Genomic DNA, 20,727 nt, shown 5'->3' on the forward strand with positions numbered 1-20,727 from the left:
AAAAAAAGTGTACTTCAGTCTGTGTTTAAATGCCATTGACTCTGTCTCTGGAATGAATTATATTCTTTATCATAAATCCATCAGAGAAGTTGCTTCAATACTGTTGCTATTGTTAACTCTTATTTCCCTTCCTTCTATTCCTCCCCACTCCCATTTAGTCTATTCTCTCTCTCTCTCTCTCTCTCTCTCTCTCTCTCTCTCTCTCTCTCTCTCTCTCTCTCTCTCTCTCCTTTCATCCTGTCCCTCCTCAAAAGTGTATTCTATCTGACTACCCTCTCCCCTGATCATCCCTCTCTTCTATCAACTACTCCCCTACTTTATTTCCCCTTGTCCCTCCTCTCCCATTCCTTTCCTCTCCTTTTTCCTCTATTTTCTTCTCCAGAGAAGAAAATGAATCTGTATATTGTATTCTAAGTGGATAGAAAGTAAATGGGAGGGGGCGGCTAGGTGGCACAGGGAGCAGCTAGGTGGCGAAGTGGATAAAGCACCGGCCTTGGAGTCAGGAGTACCTGGGTTCAAATCTGGTCTCAGACACTTAATAATTACCTAGCTGTGTGGCCTTGGGCAAGCCACTTAACCCCATTTGCCTTGCAAAAAAAAAAAACACCTAAAAAAAACCCCGAAAGTAAATGGGAGTATCAATAACATTTTTCTAAAAAGACAAGTGGGAGGAAGAAGTCTCAAAAAAAAGTTCTTGGCTTAATTATAACTAGAATTTCTATAGTGCTTTAAGGTGGTTTGCAGACTGATTTACAATTATTATCTCATATGATCCTCATCACAATCCCAGAAGGTAGGTACTATTATCCTCATTTCACAGATGAGAAAATTGAAATAGATAAAAGTTTAGAGACTTACCCAGGGTCACATAGCATCTGACTCCAGGTCTCAATTTCCCTGACTGCAGAAAAAGACTAAGGGACTTAACTCCAGATTTCCATAGGCAGCTCACTTTCACTACTGGGATTTTATCTATTATTACTAATTAGTCAGGAAAAGAGGAGGTAGGGGCAGCATAGTAGGTAGAGTGCCAGACCTAAAGTCAAGAAGAATAATTTCCTTGAGTTCTAATCTGGTTTTAGATACTTATTAACTGTGTGACCCTGAACAAGTTAAATTAACTTAATTCTGTTTGCCTCAGTTTTCTCATTTTTAAAAATGAATTATAAAATGAAATGACAAATCACTCCAGTATCTTTGCTGAAATAGTCCATCAAGAGTTGGACATGAGGGGCAGTTAGGTGGCGCAATGGATAGAGTACCAGCCCTGGAGTCAGGAAGACCTGAGTTCAAATCCAACCTCAGGCACTTAATAATTGCTGAGTTGTGTGACCTTGGGCAAATCACTTAATGCCATTGCCTTAAAAAAATAAAATAAAGAGTTGGACATGAGTGAAAATGATTTAACAACAACAAAAAAATCAGGAGAAGAAGAGGTAGGAGGAGCTTGTAGCATGGAAAAATCTCACCACTAATTCTGATTGACAATCTATCATAATCTTAACAGCCTTAGAAAATTGCCTAGGGATAATTGACTTCACTCCACTAGTATAACATTTCATTAGAAATGAGTTTTACTAAAAATCAACTCCAGGGGCAGCTAGGTGGCGCAGTGGATAAAGCACCGGCCTTGGAGTCAGGAGTACCTGGGTTCAAATCCTGTCTCAGACACTTAATAATTACCTAGCTGTGTGGCCTTGGGCAAGCCACTTAACCCCATTTGCCTTGCAAAAAGAAAAAAAACCTAAAAAAAAAAGAAATCAATTCCATTGATTTCACTCGACTTGTCAAAGATGGGACTTGAATTCAGATCTTCTTGATTTCAAAACTAGTATCTTATTTGCTATACTATAATGCTTCTCAAAATCATTAATATTTAATATGTTAACCATGCATAACAATTTACAAAATGCTTTCATGTAAATTTTCTCATCTGAACCTCACAACAATCCTATTAAATATAAAAGGCAGATACCATTGTCCCTATTTTGCAAGTGGGGAAACTGTTCCAATTTCTATTCCACAAATCTATTCCAGTCCAATATTGCATACAAGACTGTCTCCCCTTACCCTGTACTACCCAAAAGTAACAAAGACTTTTCCAATTCCACAACCAAATTCCATATCCCAGTATAACCAATTCCAATGCTTTAGTTAAATGACAGCAACATGAATGACTTATAACAAAAACAATGAAGTCATTGGTGACTGGCAAAGTAGAAAATAGAATGATCCTCTGGACAGAGGACCCAGGTTCATATCTCAGTTTTGCAACTTATTATGTGATATGGCACAAATAAATAACTTCTGTGAGCATCAATTTCCTGATTGGAAAAAATCAGAGAGTTGAACTGAATGATTTTCTCTAAGGTCTCTTTCAGTGACAAATCCTATGATTATGGTGATCTTGCCTCTATTTTCTTGATTTTGACCAGAAATCATGTGCAAATACTGGGCGATGATGTTGGTTTTGGTTCCTCTTCCATCATCTGAGGCCACTTCCTGTTATAGCTTTGCATAGTCTCAGCAAATCACAATTTGTTTAACTTGATCTGGTTTTCCTCTTTCAGACAATCCAGTCAGCTACTCTTCTAACTCCCCAAACCAAAGAAACAAGATACAATCCCTCCTGCTCTTCTCCTCTACAACCTTTTCTCTTTCATCCATCTGAAGGGAAAAAAATATCACAGACTCATACCCAGACCCATGCCATTGGGTCTTTGGTCTAGATTGTCAAATTTAGATAGAGCAAACATTAAATTTGTTTATTCTTTAAACTCCTATAAGGGCAAAGGAGAACTGCATTGTGAGTTGTGTAGGCTTCCAAAACAGACTAGAAGATACATTAATCATAGCATAAGAAGAGGAGCTGGTTATGTGGCAAAAATAAGGACTTATTTGTGAAAACTCCAATTACAAGCTCAGGAAGAAGTAAAGGCCTTCAAACAGGTTCAGTAGATCTCCTATTGTGAAAATAAGAAAACTAAATGGAATCAGAATGATAGCTATTATTATATAGCTATATAATAATGAGAATAATAGCAACTATACTTAATTAGAACTTTCTATATGCTAAACACCTGACAATTATAATCTCATTTATCTTCATAGTAACCCTGGGAGATAGGCATTATTTTATAGGTGAGAAAACTGAGGCAAACAGCTCTTTAAGTGATTTGCTCAAGATCACACAACTAGTATCTGATGTCAAAGTTGAACTCAGGTTTTCCTGAATCCAGATCTAATTCTCTATCCACTGATCACCCAGTTGTCTTTAACATGTCTGAATTCATGAGATCACAGCTCCATTCGAATATTCAAAAGTCAATGAACACTTCTTCCTCTCATTGGTCAGCTCCTCCTCAAACCTCCATTTTTAAGGATAGTGGCCAGGTCAATCATCTTTGCTCCTTTCTTCCTCTCTAGGCTCTTTTTCTGACTCTCTGGACTTTATTTCTTCACCAGGGTTTTACCTGCTTCCCTTCCCTCCACCCCACAATTAAAGGTTTTCTTTCCCATTAATTAGAATGTGAGCTCCCTGAGAACAGGGGCCATCTTTCTTTTTGTTGTTATCTATAGTTCTAAAATGGTGTCTAGCACATAGTACTTAAGAAATGCTAATTTATTTGACTTGATTTAACTATTCCTTTAGCCTAATTAGCCTGAGATGAAGGGAATGAGATCTCAAACTGATGAGGCAAAAGGAAAAGGTTCAGATTCTGACATGGTTTCAGGGAAAGCAAAGTATAACCTATTCATTCTCTTTCTCCCTTAAAGAAAAACCTAGTGGATAGAGCACTAACTGACCCTGGAGTCAGGAGGATGGGATTTTGAATCTAGCCTCAGATACTTGACTCTTCTTAGTTGTGTGACTTTGGGCAAGTCACTCAATCCTGATTGCCTTGCATCTATAGCATTCATACCTGATCATGAATCAGGCCACTAGATCCAGATGACTCTGGAGGAGAAATTGGGGCTGGTGACTTAGCCCAGCACCCCCCTCACTTAAATCTAATTCATTGCTTGTCATGGCATCTTTCTGATGCCATGGTCTTCTTTGAGAAAGAAGGCCAAACATTATTAAAGAAAAACTTGATTTAATAATGTGACCCCACCTTTAGTCAGTTCCTTCCTTCCCTCCTCTCTAGGATAACCAACATCTTCATTGCTTCAAAATTCCTTGGGGTCACTCTCCCTTTTCCCTGCTTGACCAAGACCTCTAGGATAAAATAGAAAGAACACAGATTCCCAAATACTGTGGATTGGGCTGTATAAAAACACAGCACTCACTTATATTGTCTCTATGTGCCAAACTCTTCATAAATATCTCATTGGATGCACACGTCCTGGATCACTTCCCACTCTGATACTGTACCCATTAGACTCCTATGGTAATTATTTTTCTCCCTCCATTTAATTTAGTTTAAAGCATATTTTCACATTACAAATGAATAAAATTGATTTGAGGGCACATTTAATAACGCTTTTCCAAGGTGCCACAGTTCTAGGTTATGATTCTGCTCCTACCTGCTTCTTGTCCTTCTTTCTCTAAGATTATTCTCCCTATGATAAGAGGACAAACTTTCCTGGTGCCATTACAAGCCCCAATTCTCCTCTGAAAATTCTCTTCTCTTTCCCAGCACACTCCCAGTCCCCCATCAGTTTTCTTGTCTGAGTTACCTGGAACTCTAGAACATTTATCCAGAAGTGCAGAAATACTCAGGGGAATCAATACAGACATGGTTTATATTGCTTCAGATTAAAGTGACAGTTGATTCAAATAGCTCAGCAATTCTGAAAGAAGTTTATGGTTGTCATCAGCATTGTGACCCCAGAAATAGAGCAGTCAAAAGCAAATGGTGAAAAAACAGCCTTTTTTCTCCTCCATTTTTTTTTCATCTCCACCCACTAATCTTTCCATTTAAAAAAATAACTGTGTATGCATAACTAATACAGTGGGACCACTATTCTCACACTCCCACAAATCCAGCAGGCAATCAGTCAAAAAGCATTTTTAGACTCTATATAATAATCCCTCTACTAACTGCTGAAAATCATGTGCACCAAGATCATAATTGTTCCTTTTTGAAGGTGATGATAACACCAAGTGAGAGTATAGGGAAAAAAGAGAAGAGAACATAGGACAAAGACAATCATGATTAGTGGGTGTGACTGGGATGAAAATCCAATAAAGGAAATGATGAGAGAAGAGCCAAGAGATTATGGTACCATAGGCTACTCAATCTACTGTGGAAAGATTGAAGCAAAGAGACCAATTAAAATGTTACTACAACAGTCTAGGTAAGAGGTAGTAAGGGTTTGATCTACAATGGGAAGTAGGAGAGAGGGTGACAGTGTGAGGATACAGTGATATCATTTATAAATTCTGGGAGCTAGTTTCACAAGTGGATTAGAGTATGGGGATGATCACATCTAAATTGAATTAAGACAAACTAGCAAAATATGGTTCTCAAAATTCAAAGCCAAACTTTCTCTGAGGGGAACCCCTGGTGCAAAAATAGACCTGACCATACCAGAGTATTAATAAACACTTCATATCATTAGGTTGCCCTTCTTGCAAGTGACTCCCAGCATCCCAGACAATTCTAAATTAGAAATCAGGTGCTAGTATGCATTGTTTTGCTTTTTTTCTTATAGAGAAATTTCTTGTAAAATTTCTTATTTAGCAGCTAGCATGTCTGCCATATTAAGCCCTTAAAAATATTTTGTTAAGAGTCTGACTAATTAATGAAATCACAGATGCAATCCAAATCACATGCATACATATATGTGTATATTTAAGTATGTATATGTGTATAATTAGTACTAATCATCTGGTAGTCAAGACAGATTGCTGGGGGGGGGGGGGAGTACTGATTTCATTCTCTCCCCAGTTTAAACCACAGAGAACCCTGGAAAGAGGAAGCTGCAATAGTCTGCTTAGGGAATAGCTAGAGTCCACTGCCTCCTCCTCTCCAATGATGTAAGCATTTCATTCTCTCCCCAGTTTAAACCACAGAGAACCCTGGAAAGAGGAAGCTGCAATAGTCTGCTTAGCGAATAGCTAGAGTCCACTGCCTCCTCCTCTCCAATGATGTAAGCAAGCAGGAGAAGTCAGGGACTGCTGCCAAGCTTCATCACAAGCAATTCAGTTTCATCAGTCGCTTCCTCCGTTAAGAGCATAAAAGGAAGGGGGAAATGAGAAATGGGAAAATGCTAGGCACTGAGCTAATTTTTTATAAATATTTTATTTTCACAACATTCTTGAGAGGTGGGTGCTATTATTATTCCTATTTTACAACTAAATCAGACACAGATTAAGAAACTTGCCCAATGTTTGAAACCAGATCTGAATTTGGGTCTTTCTGAGCCCATCTACTTGACCACCAAAGTACCTGATCTAACTAGCACACACAGAAGCTAATTTCTGAGTCTGCCACTGTTCATAATCTACAGAGAGCAGGAATTGTTAGAGGCCCCAGGCTGCTGCTTGCATCCCTTTGAAGGAGGAGAATCCTACCAGTTCCCTAGGAAGTTTTCAAATTATAGGTAGATCTGTTAGTCAATGTGCAGCATAACATCTTTATCTCTTCTTCTAGGGTTCAAGGTTAAAACCTGGAGTACATGATCTTTTAAAAAATATAACTTATTGATTTCTGTTAGGGGGTGGGGGTGGGCAGGGGATGGAGGGAGGAAAAATGTAAAATTCAAAACCTTGCAAAAAAATTGGTAAAAACTACTGTCACGTGTAGTTGGAAAAACAAATAAAATATTTTTAAATGAACATTAAAATATACATTAATAGCTATATATATATTATAAAGGTGTATATGATGTTTGTCATTTGTTTTCGAAGAAGACCATGACATCAAGGAGGTGATGCCACAACATGCATGTGAATTTGATTTGAATGAGGGGGCTGTGCAAAGTCACCAGCCTCTTTCTTCTGGAGCCATCTGGGTCCAGTGGTCAGATTTGAATCAGGATGAATGGGGCTTGGATGTGAGGTAATCAGGGTGATGTGACCTGCCTAAGGTCACACAACTAGTGCCTTAAAATCGGATTTGAACTTAGAGTCAGTCCTCTACCCACTGTACCATCTAGCTGCCCTAAATATGTGTGTATATATGTATTAGCAATATATTTAAATTATAAATGTGTAAATATTAATTATTTATCTATATTATATATGTATTATATACATTTCTATAATATGATAGCTATAGTTGATTTTCTCTGTAACTCTATATTAAGAAATTTTTTAATTATTCTGAAAAGTTGATTTCTTTTGTAATTCTTTTATTATGAATTTTTAAAACAAGAATGGAGGAAAAATTGTAAAACTCAAAATAAATAAAATCTTTCTAAAAAAAATTATTCTGAAAAGTGATCCCATAGACTTCACCAGAAACCAAAACAGTCCGTGTTATAAAAGTAGTTAAAAACCTTTCAAGTCAGAAGTCATGGCTTCAAATTCTGGCTTGGGTACTTACTGTTAGCCTCCTGTTGCCAGACCTATGTAATCTTGCATAACCTCTCTGAGTCTCTGACCTGTAGAACCTTGCTTAACCTCTCTGAGTCTCTAAGGTCCTTTCCAGATTTAAATCTATGTTCCTATGTGAAATAAATTTCAGTTATTGGCATTTCCCCCATTTCTTTAATTCTACTCTTCCCCTTAAACAGCTGCCTCAGGGGTCAGGAAGGGAAGCCTCACTCTGATTTTTTCCTTCACTGCTTATATCCCACTCCTTATCATTACCCCTAAGACAGAGTATCCATAAAAGAAACTTACTTGTATGTTTTAGTTTTATCCAGCCAGATGCCTGAGATCATAGCCCCAGCCATTCCTGTGATGACGATGGTCAAGCCAATTCTGCCAGCATTCAATTCTTCACCCTGGGATGGACACATGGACACACAGACACACACACAGACACACACACACACAACACATATGGATGCTCAGAACTGGGAGTGACCAGGAGCAAGATATAAGTCATAGGATTGTAAAGCTAAAGACACAGAAATAAGTACTCTTGACTACAAAGCCAATTGCCCAGAGAAGCTGCCAAGCAGAGATAAGAGACAGATTTCTCTATTTTCATGTTCCAGCAGCCTAAGTTGCAAAGCAGCAGGAACAGTGGCTATATCACAGAATAGATGTTTCCAGTATGCTAACAATTAGACACCCCCATTCCCAGAATTCACTGGATCTACCCTAATTATGGAGAAACTAAATCTCAGAAAAACTTAGAGAAGATGCTAAGTTGTCCATGAACTACCCACACATATCCTTGAGCAAATATCTTACTGGGTAGTTGAGGGTCACCATGCGATTCAGTAACGTTGATAGGGCATAGAAAGCACCGACATTCAAACCTGTAGAAGAGGGTGGAAGTATTAGGTCACACGCTAGAGCACTGGACTGGGAGTTCAGGAATCTAGTTTGGAATCTAGATTCTTGACACTTATTAGTTGCATGATCAGAGGAAAAATCATTAAGCTCATATGAGCCTCAATATCCTCATGTATAAAATAGGGTTAATAATATTCTACCTATCTCACATGAGGGGTTATGAAAGAAGCCTCTATAAAAGGAGCAGTGCTTTAGAAATGTGAACTAATATATTGCATCTATTTTGACCTCCATTGGATTTCCCAAAGAAACATTTATATGGTTATTGATTTTAATTTACTTAATACTAAGCAGAGAATATGTTATTTGTCCTTTATTTTCAAAGAAGACCATGACAACGGGGAGGTGATACCATGACATGCACATGAATTGGATTTGAGTGAGAGGATGCTGTGCTAAGTCACCAGTCTTACTTTCTCCTCCAGAGCCATCTGGGTCTAGGGGCCAGAAATGAATCAGGATGAAAAGAGATAGCCCTGGATGTGAGGCAATCAGGGTGAAGTGATTTGCCCAAGGTCACATAGCTAATAAGTGTCCAATTTGAACTAATATCCTCCTGATTTCAGACCTGGTACTCTAGCTATTGTGCTATGCTGTTTTAAAATTACATTTCTCCAAGATGGAACTAATAACATTCCACTCTTTGCTTTTGTCTATTCATTCACCAACCCCAGTCCTTAAATTAGTCACATTCTTTCTAGGGTTCTTCAGACTGCTGCACAAGTGCTTTTGGTAGGTACACTTTTCCTCTCTGTTGATAGAGCACTGTCCTTGAAGTCAGGAGGATGGGAGTTTGAATCCAGCCTCAGACACTTGCCACTTACTACCTATGTGACTTTGGGCAAGTCACTTGACTCTGATTACTTCACATCCATAGCATCTCCAATCATCCTGTTTCATTTCTGGCCATTGGATCCAAATGACCACAGAGGAGAAAGTGAGACTGGTGACTTAGCACAACCCCCTCACTCAAATCCACTTCATGTGCTTGTCAAGGCATCATCTCCCTGATGTCATGGTCTTCTTCAAGAATGAAGGACAAGGAGGGAAGTCTGGAAGGATCTGCATGAACTGCTGAGCAAGATGAGCAGAACCAGAAAAACATTGTACACCCTAACAGCAACATGGGGGTGATGATCAACCCTGATGGAATTGCTCATACCAACAGTGCATCAATCAGGGACAATTTGGGGCTATCTGGGATGGACAATACCATATATATCCAGAGAAAGAATTGTGGACCTTGAAGAAAGACCAAAGACTATTACCTTCAATTTAGAAAAAAAACCATTATCTTATTATGTAATTTTGCTATCTCTTATCCTTTATTTTTCTTCCTTAATGATATGACTTCTTTCTCACCACATTCAACCTAGATCAATGTATATATACCATGGAAACAATGTAAAGACTAACAGACTGCCTTCTGTGGGGGGGTGGGTGGGAGGAGAGAGGCAAGAATAAAGGGAAAAAATTGTAAAACTCAGAATAAATAAAATCGTTCCTTAAAAAAAGAATGAAGGACAAAACCTGCAACAACACCTTCTTTAGAAGAGGCAACATAAATTCTGTCATCAGTGATCAGAAGTAAATCACTTAATATCTCTTGTCTTCAGTATCTTCATTCATAAAATGAAGGAATTAGATGATTTCTAAGGTCCCTTCTAGCTTCAAATTTATTATCTTATGATTTCTGCATAACTTTAAGAGTTATTAGGGACTAAAGAAATCTCTGGGTGCAGCTAGCTAATTGGTTTTACTGGGAATCTAATATCCAAAGCTATCAATTTGATTGAGAAACTGCAATTTCACTGCCTTCAGTTATTCAGAAAGCACGTCTTCCCTCTTAGCTCAACTTTTAGCCCATTCCCCAAACCTGATTCCATCTGGGACAAATTACAAATAAGAAAGCAACTGGCCAATATACTAGGAAGAGTATTGGACTAGGAGTCAAGAGACTGACCCTAGTCCCAGTTCTGGTATTAATGAGATAGAAGACTTTGGGACAATTTTAGTATCTCTGGTCTTCTATCTGTAAAACAAGGGAATTGGATTTAGTCAAATCAGTCAACAAGCATATATTAAGGGCTGACTTGGCCAAAACTGAACTAAGCATTGGATGATTAAGTTCCTTCTTCCAAAGATAACATTCAATTCCTCAGCACTGAGACTCCTGAAACCTATTCATGTTACCAACCCAACCCTAATATGTAATAGAGGAGAAAGTCAAAGAAACTTTCTCTGAGCCTTGTCAGGTGAAGAAAAAGACACAGTACCATTTACATCAATGGGAGAGGAACTTACTGCTGATTTTTCCTACATACAAGTTTGAAAATGTTTAAAGGAACTCAAGAATTTCATTTTTCCTAGATACCCTGTATTAAGCACATTCTTTGACCCTATTATTTCAATATACATCCCCCAAAATATGCAATTCAGAAGTGCAAAAGATCTACAGATTCTACAGAAATCATACCCACTTCTTTTCTTATTTCTATTAAGGGCACAACTATCTTACCAGGCACCAGATTTGCAATCTCAAATTCATGCTTGAATTCATTTTTCCTCATTTTCCATATTCAAAAGGCCATTCCACTCACCTCTGCCATCCCAGTCCAGTCTTTTATCACTTCTCATCTGGATTATAGGAATAACCTCCTCACTGGTCTCCTTGTAGGCATTCTTTCCCTTCTTCAATTCTTTCATCCAGCTGCTACACTCAGGTTTTCTTAAATCACATATCTGATCATGTCGCTACCCTGATCTAGAAGCTCTTGTGCTTCCTATTGCCCCTAAGATAGATAGAACCCAAATTCCTCCTAACTTGGCTCCATTTAGCCATTTCAGACTCACTGCATTCTTCAAGCTCTCTATATTTCATCTGTACCAATCTTCTTGAAGGTCTCATTGCCGTGTTCCATGTCCCATCCCTATACATTTGCACAAGCTGTTGCCTTGGCTTAGAATAGGATCCCTTCTCACTTCCACTTCCTAGACCCCAGCTTCCTTTAAGACTCAGGCAAATACCCCCTCCTTCAGGAATCTATTCTAACTACCCAAAGCATTAAAGCCTCTCAAATTGCAAAATGTACACAAAGTAAAAAAAATATATATTTCTCTTTGTAGTTGTGGTTTTCTCCTAACAGTGTTAACTTGGTGAGAGCAAGGATAGTTTTATTTTTCTCTTTGTGTTTCCAGTGCATAGTAGGGCTTTAAATACCTATTACACAAATATATTATATTTTATGAATAATAGCATTTATATCCCAGAGTAGTTGTGAAGCTCAAAGGAGATAATATCTGTAAAATACTTTGCAAATCTTAAAGTGCTATTTGTTATTCAATCATTCTTCATGACCCCATTTGGGATTTTCTTGGCAAATTGGAGTGGTTTGCCATTTTCTTCTCCAAATCATTTTACAGATAAGGAAACTGAGGCATACAGGTTTCAGTTACTTGCCCAGGGTCACACATCTAATTAGAATCTGAGACTGACTTTGAACTCAGGTCTTTCTGACTCCAGGTCATGTACTTTATCCACTGCATCATCTAGATGCCCTTAAAAGTGCTATATAGATGCTAATTATGCTTCTTTTTTTATATTTTTAAAAATTTTTTTTATTTATTTAAGGCAATAGGTCACACAGCTAGCCAATTATTAAGTGTCTGAGGTCACATTTGAACTCAGGTCCTTCTAACTCCAGGGCAAGTGCTCTATCGACTGCACCACTTAGATGCCCCTAATTATTATTATTCTACAATTTACTGACCCCTCCCATGATCTCCCCCTCTTTCTAACTTCCCTAACTGCTCTCTTAAGTCTAGGGTACCACCATATTCCCAGTCACCCGGGCTTTCAACCTAGGTGTTATCTTCAACTTCTTATTCTCTCCCATCCCTCATATCTAAATTGTTAAGAAACTTGTTGATTTGATCTTCAAAACATCTTTCAAGTAAGACCTCCTTCTGTCCACAAAACTGCCACCATGTTGGTGTAAAGACTCATCACTTCACACCAGGATTGTTGTAGTACCCTGCTGGTCGATCTCCCTGTGTCTAATCTCTTCCTACTTCAATCCATTTTCTGTTCAGCTGTCATGCTACACAGGTCTTACTAATCAATAAATTCCACTGGCTCCCACCATATAAAATTTTCTGTTTAACTTTCAAAGTCCTTTCTAACCTGACACTTTTCCAGTCTTCTTATACTTTGCTCCCTTTCACATATTTAGTGACTGGCTCCTTTGCTTTTTTTTGCATATGACACTCCTGCTCAGACTTTTTCCTGCAGTCTCCCCTGCTTGATATGCTCTCTTCCTGGCTTGCTATAAGTTTCAATTCAAGTCCCATCTTGATCTCAAAGTCTGTCCTCCTTAATTTTAGTGCATTCCTCTGAGACCACTCCTTAAATTATCATATATATATATATAATTTGTCCATTATTGTTTGCAAGCTGTCTTTACATAGGACCGTGAGCTTCCTGAGAGCAGGAACTTCTTTTTTATCTTTCTTTGTATCACAGTGCTTGGAAAATAATAGATGTTTAATAAATGCTAAGGGATAGGTAAGTGACACAGTGGATAGGGTGAATTGGGCTTGGAATCAGGAAGACATCTTCTTGAATTCAGATGTGAGCTCAGATCCTAGGCAAATCACCTCACCTTCTTAGCCTTAGTTTCCTCATCTGTAAACTGAACTAGAGAAGAAAAGGGCAAACCACTACAGTATCTTCTCCAGGAAAATCTCAAATGAGACTACAGTCAGACATGATTGAAAATAACTGAATAGGAAAATGTGCTGGGCACTGGACTAAGTTATAAGGTGAGTGCTATTAGGATTTCCATTTTACAGTTGAAGAAATTGAGGCAGACAGAAGTTAAGAGACTTGTCTGGGTCACAACTTCTATAAAGTCAAATTAGGTCTTCCTGCCCCCTGGCTCATTGCTCTATCCACTATGCTACTTAAACATAAGATGATTCTTTGGTAGAGATTTTGTAGAGGGAGTTCACTTGTCAGGTAACCTTTAGACTAAATGATGTCTTAAAAAGATCTGTTATTATTATCTTAATATAACCTCTTTAAGCTCATATTTACTTCCTGCTTACCAAGTTAAGCAGATGAATGGGGTACAGGAATCCAAGGTACAGGATTGAAGATAAGTAGAAGACCTTCTGCCAGATGTTGAAATAATGTCAGCAAATTCAAAAATAAAGGAGGCTGCAGGGTGGCTAGGTGGTGCAATGGATAGAGCACTGACCCTGGAGTCAGGAGCTCCTGAGTTCAAATCCAGCCTCACTTAAAAATTGCCTAGTTACATGGCCTTGGGCAAGCCATTTAGCCCCATTTGCCTTGCAAAAAAAATAAAAAAAAATAAAGGAGGTTTCTTTGCCTCCCAGAGATGGGTTACTCTGTGATCTCTAGAAACCTTTCTACTAAAACATCATGACTTTTTTGGTTTGTTTTTTTTTTTGCTTCTATATCTCAGTACCCTGGATCTCCTCCTCCTCTTCTTTCTCCTCCTCCTGCTACTTCATACTGCTACTACTACTACTACTACTACTACTACTACTGCTCCATCCTTGAAGATTATCACCTATAGAATGAGACTTGTACCCTGTCACCATTATATCATCATTTCTTAAATAAAGTACTTATTAAGTGCTCATCTGCACATGACAATCTATAATTCCAATGTGGACTTCAGCCTAGCTTTCATGTCAGGGTTAGAAAAAGGCTGTCATTCTCTAAGTTCAATGCACCAAAGGTATTTAATTGCCAAGAAGGCTACACTTTTATTCTCTTTCATTTTTTAGGTTAAGTGCTGTAATAAGCAACTAAGCAGGCTCCAGAAGTATTTCACACTCAATCCTGGAGAGAGAGCCTTGACCAAATCATTCTTGATCATCCAGTCCAATAAAAGCATTAATTAAATATCTACTGTGTGCAAGGCACAAGAGATAGGCACCAAGCATTCCAAAACAAACAAAAAGACATTTTCTATACTCAGGAATGGAAAGTAGATGGAGGAATGCCAACAGAATGCCAACCTGCAAACTAGAGAACAATTATACTAGCAATTAGGAAGTTTAGTAAATACCACCTCCATAGCTGAGAGTCCTTTGATTCCTTTCAAATCTCTTCTGAGGAAAATTTGGCTCAGAGGGATGGCATAGATAGCAACACTTTGCTATCTAAACCCAGTAAAATGTGAACTCCTGAAGAATAAAGAATGTATTTTTTGTCTTTGCATCTCTAGGATTTAGCACAGTGGCTGGCTTACTGACTGAATGTTGTAGATATATGGTAAATATCATAAAGTTTTATGGTAAGATTATATAGACTACCTCCTAACAAGACCCTCTGTTATATCTGTATTTATTATCATCTCATTGGGATCAAAAAGCATTGCATCAACAAAAGAACTTATAGTTTGTGCTGACAGCAGAAGATGATGAGGAGCACTAGAGTAGTCCCTCTGTCTTAACAGCAATTCATTAATCAACATTCTTTGGGGAAAGTTATTCAGCTGGTTGTATATCCACCTGCTGTGATGTCATCTAGTTCACACTTCACCCCAATTGTAGAAATAAACATTGAACAGATGGTTTGTGAGCATTTAGAAAATAATGTACTGTCAACCATCATGGATCCACTGGGAATAAGTTTTGACAAAATAATTTCATTTCAAATTCTGTCAGAGTTGTTGAGTTGGAGGAATTGGAGGGATGTCACAGTATACCTCTGTACTCTGTACTTTGTACTCTATTCAGAGTAAAGCATCTGATACTCCAATATTATGCTCTTGTGGAGAAGAGAGTGAAATATGAACTTAACTGTTGATTTGTTAATTCTTGCTAACACAGGGAGAACTCTGTAGTGGAATGCCTTATCCCTATTTTTTCCAAAAGTTTTATTAATGACTTGGATAGGACCATAGAAAACATACTTATCAAAAATGCAGATAATACAGTACTGAAGGGATAGCTAATGCTAGAGATTATAGAAGCAAGATAGTGATGATCTTGACAGGTTAGGCTGAAATAAACAAAGGAATTCAAAAGTGTATTTTCAAAGTGTATTTTCTTAAGCTTGCATTTAGGCTTTAAGGGAAAAACATTATAAGAGCACACAGGTCATAAATTAGTCAAGAGATTATGAGATCATCCGGATTAATCCCCACATTTACAGATAAAGCATCTAAGAAGTATGGGATAGAATTATTAATCCAAAAAAAAGGAATAGAAATTATCAAAAGAGAAGAAATAAATGATCATAACCACACAAAAGCTACAAAATCAATGCAGTTAGAATAAAAGAGAAATTATAGAGTAGGAAAAGCTTTGCCATCAAAACTCTGATTTGTCATTGAAAGTACCTTACATTTACATTGTATGTATTTAAATATACAATTTTTGTATGATTTTTCTCCATTAACATTCCAGTTTTTTGAGGACAAGGACTGTGTTCTGACCTTTTAAAATTTTTGTATCCATAATACTTAGCACAAGGTCTTACACATAGTTAAGTACTTAAATTCTTTTGACTGTTGGCTGACTGGTTGATAAAAGTCTAAGACATATAGAGAATTCACAAAAATATTTAAGACATAGACCTATCATCAGGTAAATAAGTGGTCAAAGCAATTAGCAAACAACTGTAAACAATGTAAAAACCTTATGTACACTGATCCCAATTAAGAGAAATGCAAATTAAATCTGAGATTTTTTTTCCTCACACATATCAAATTAGCAATGATAATAAAATAATCTAAGTTGGAAAAGCAGTTAGAAGATGGGCATGCTAAAAATAATAGCTAACACATAGAACTTTAAAGATTGTAAAGCATTCTCTCTCACTCTCTCTCTCTCTATATATATATTATCTATGTATGTGTGCATATATGTATGCATACTTTTATATTATATGAATATGCATGCACATCTGTATAATATTATTCGATTCAGTCTTAAGAAAGGTGCTATGACTCTTTCCATTTTACAGATGAGGTCATTAAGATTGAGAGAGGTTAAGAGACTGGCCCAGGGTAAATGTCTGAGGTAGGATTTTAATTTAGGGCTTCCTGACCCCAAGTTCAATACTCTATTAAATCGATTTGCAATTATATAAGAACAATCACTATAATCTATTTATTCCCTTTGACTCAATAATACTACAATATACCCCAAGGAGGATCCACATAGACAAAAATACTGTATGTGATAGCAAAATCTGGAAATACCTGAAAATCAAGTTCTCATGAGCTAAAGAATAGCTAAACAAATTATGATAATTAATATAGTGAAATAATAATAATACGCCATAAGTAACAATATAAGAATTCAAAGAAACATAGAGAAGACTTTCTTTTTTGCTTGTATTTTGTCTTCTTGGTTCTGGAGTTGGCATAGAGTAAGCTCTTAAAAAGTTCTTGTCAACTTGTTGATTATCCATTTGACTTGATTCAGTGTAAAGCAAGTAGAACTGGCAACACAATACACATGTAGTGACCAGCATTGTGCAAATTAAGACATTAAAAACACAAATTCTGATTAATTATAATGATCAGTTAGAATCTAAGAACACAAATGATAGATAATATTTTCTCCTTTTGAGTAGAGAAGTAGAATTCCATCCAAGAGTGAGAAGAAGGTATGGATTATTATTATACTCAATGTCAGGTATCACCTTATGTAACCTGGTATCACTTAATCGTTTTTCTTTGCTACAATTCAGTCAGTAAATTCAAATCTATTAAGTGACAACTCTTTGCCAAGCACTGGAAAAGAAAAGCAAAAGACAAGTTCCTCTCTCCATTAGACTATGGGCTCCTCTCTCCATTGAACTGTAGGCTCCCTGGGGGCAGAAACCGTCTTTGCCTCTTCTTGTATCTCTAGTTCTCAGTACTTAGAGAAGCTTACATAGTGTAATTTGGGAGGCATGCAGATAACTACAAACAAAATAATCTGAGGCTTTCTCAGAAAGAAGGCACTAAGATTTAAGAGGAAAGGCTTCAGGCAGCAAGTTCCAGAGGAGAAAAAGGGGATATGTGGAAGATATTTGTGAAGATAACGCTGACAAACTTTAGTAGCAGCTTGGATATGGGGTGAGAGATAGTGAAGAGGATGATATATAGGTTTTGAGCCTGAGGTACTGGAAGAAAGGTGGGCGCTAGACAATAATAGGAAAGTTTGAAGGGGTGAAGGGTTTTGGGGAAAAGATAATGAGTTCAGTTTTGGAAATGTTTAAATTGGAGATTTAAGATTGTCAATCAGTAGAGAAGTTAGGCCTGGATAAGTAAATTTGAGAATCATCATTCTAGTAATTCAATTTATGGGAGCTGAAGAAATCACCAAGTAAACAGTACAGAGGGAGAGGAGAAGAGGGCCCAGGTATCCCATGGGCATGATCTGGATGAAGATCTAGCAAAGGAGACTGAGGACAGATCAGAAGCTTAGAAGAAATAAGAGACTGCAGTATCACAAAAACCTAGAAAGGAAATAATGTCAAGGAAAGGATGATCAATAGTGTCAAAATTCCCAGAGAGCTCAAGAAGGATGAGAATTAAAGAAAAACTTTTGGAAATGGCAATTAAGAATCATTGACAATTTTGGTTGGATGATAAAGCAGAAAGCTAGACATTAGAGAGTAAAATAGAGAGTTAGAGGAAAGAGAACGTACCTATTAGAATTGGTCCTAAGAAGTTTAGCCACAAGAGTTAGGGGGAAAAGGTCAAATAAGGATTTTTTTGAGAATGAGAAAGACATGGGCATGCTTGTAGACATTAAAGAAGTAGCCAGTAGAGAGAGGGAGAATGAATATAAGTGAGAGAGTGGATAGACAAGGCAATCTGTTGACAAAGGATGGATCACTTGTACAGTTAAAGAAGTTTGTCGGGGGGGGGGGGCAGTTAGGTGACACAGTGGATAGAGCACTGGCCCTGGAGTCAGGAGTACTTGAGTTCAAATCCAGCCTCAGATACTTAATAATTACCTAGCTGTGTGGCCTTGGACAAGCCACTTAACCCCATTGCCTTGCAAAAAAAAAAAAAAGAAGTTTGTCTTGGTAAGCAGTAGGACTACCTCTTCATGTGAGATGGGATGAAGGATATAATGACAGAAGGCAGTTGAATAATTAGGAAGAGAGAAGAGGGAGCTCTCAGAAAGAAGTCTCAATTGCTTTAATAAAATATGAGGGAAAGTTTTAAGTTGAAAAGTGAGAGGGAGAGGGAATCATGAGACATTTGAGGAGGAATTAAAAGTTTGCAAGTGCTTCTTTTGTGAGTTAGAGAGTGAGTTAATTAGAGAGGTAGAAGGGTTACCTTGCAGCAGTGAAAGCCCAGTTGAGGTTATGTAACACAAATCTGTGAAGTCAGTCAAAATGTCTGCATGATTTTTTTCCACCTTCATTTTGCAACAAGTGTGTAGAAGGGAAGGTAGTGATTCACAGGAGTGCCTTAGGAATGAAGCTTGTCAGTTGGCAATTGTGCAAGCGGCAATTTGATAAAGGGGCAAGGGACTCTAAAGAAGACAGAATGGTACTAGTTCAGTTGAGGAAAAGAAGAAGGTGTTGTTCATTTGGGGGAGGTGAGAGTTGAGGAATGAAGTGATTAAATGGTCATGAGAGAAATATCATGAACCACATTTTACATTCCTTGAGGAAGAATGGAATGTGGCCTATAGGTTTACTGACAACAAGTAGTAGGATTTTGATTGGGTGGATGACGTAGATTACAAGATTGCCTTTAAACCTTACCATAGCTGATGAGGAGTAGCACAAAATTTGAGTTCTTCATCAGCCGGCCAATGGTGTCCAAACAAGCAGATTTTTGTTTTTCCATACTATAGCTCAAGTACTGAGCATGACTTGGGGGATATTTGGGCTTCTCCTTGAATACTTTTAAAAAAGAAGAAAGGAATGAACAAGTCAGTAACCCACACATAATGTTCACATAATGAAAGACAAACTCCTTACTTAATATTTAAAGCCCTCCACAGTCTATTCTCTAGACTATCTCTTTCGTCTGATAGTAGTCTACTCCCTTTCACACTTTATACACATTCTAGTCATCAAGGACCATTAGTTACACTTAATCATGCCCTAAAATTTCTCACCTCTTTCTATTCATAGTCATTACCTAAATTCCTTTCATATCTATGCCTATTAAAATTCGTTCTTTCTTTTAAAATTCATGTACCACCACTTTCTTGAAACTATCCTTGATGATATCACTCATCAAATATTCTTGTAAGACTTTGGCTCTCTATTCTACCCTTCTACATTGTATGATGTTTATATGAATGTCATGCTTTCCCTAGAAGATTAGAAATTCCCAGAGGGCAGGAACTACATAATTTTTAATTTTTGTATCCTCAAGAGACCATCACAGTGTGTTGCATGTAATAATCATTTAATGTCTTATTTATCTAATAAATTTATTCATTTATATATAGTCACTTCGTAAATTGATTGAACCAATTCCTTAAAACCACAATATTGAATGAAAGCTGAAATTGGCACACTAACAAGAATAGCCTCATCCAAGGAACAGAATGAGCATAGCCCTGGAAGGATTTAGTTCTGGAAGAGTTCCCAACAGCCTACTCCTGTAGCTCCTCACAGTTTCCGGTTTAAAGAATGCTGTCCATGGTTAATTATTTATCATAGTTTACAGAGGGGCAGGATCCCTAAGATACAGAATCAACAGTCTGGAGAACTGAGAATCCCAGTAATAAATAACAAGATAACACACCAGAAAATCATGAGGAAAATGCATAGTTATGAAACTAAAATGTATAATAATAATGATGGCTAGCATTCTAAAGTTAGCAAAGTGCTCCACAAATATTATTTTATCCCCACAATAATAGATGTTATTATTTTCCAGATTAGAAAACTGAGGCAGGCTAAGGTTAAATGTCTTTACCTGGGATCATATTACTAGTAAGAATCCATGACAAGACTTGAACTCAGGTTTTCCTGACTCAAGGCTCATCACTCTATTGTGCTACTCAATTATTCATGAAAGAAGCAGGGAAAGCAAAAGCAAGAGTGCATGGCATTGGTCCTTTGGAGAAGTTGCTCATAAACAGGGTGCAATATTTGTGTCACAAAAAATCTAAAAGGAATTTTAATAAAGAATTCTTAAGTGCTTATCTTCTGATACAAAATGTTGGAGTAAATGCAAAATAATTCACCATATCTTTCTTTCTTCTTCAGCCCTATTCTTCTTGCAGCTCTCTTGCCTTACTCTAACCAAGATACCCTTCATACTCTCCAACCTCCTTCCCAGCACTCCAGATGTGTAATCTCC

At 37.4% G+C, this 20,727-nt stretch overlaps 1 protein-coding gene across 1 annotated transcript in view; it reads right to left on the bottom strand.

Annotated features, from left to right (window-relative positions):
- Positions 1 to 20,727, bottom strand: part of FLVCR2 (FLVCR choline and putative heme transporter 2) — a 71,759-nt gene that overhangs the window by 9,379 nt on the left and 41,653 nt on the right. The window contains exons 3-5 of the mRNA XM_074235684.1: positions 19,170 to 19,310; positions 8,312 to 8,379; positions 7,793 to 7,896 (exon numbers count right to left, since the gene is read on the bottom strand). Coding sequence (XP_074091785.1) covers positions 7,793 to 7,896; positions 8,312 to 8,379; positions 19,170 to 19,310 — 313 coding nt within the window. The remainder of the gene's footprint in view (positions 1 to 7,792; positions 7,897 to 8,311; positions 8,380 to 19,169; positions 19,311 to 20,727) is intronic.

Source organism: Macrotis lagotis, chromosome 4, assembly GCF_037893015.1.
Source record: "Macrotis lagotis isolate mMagLag1 chromosome 4, bilby.v1.9.chrom.fasta, whole genome shotgun sequence".
NCBI lineage: Eukaryota > Metazoa > Chordata > Mammalia > Peramelemorphia > Peramelidae > Macrotis > Macrotis lagotis.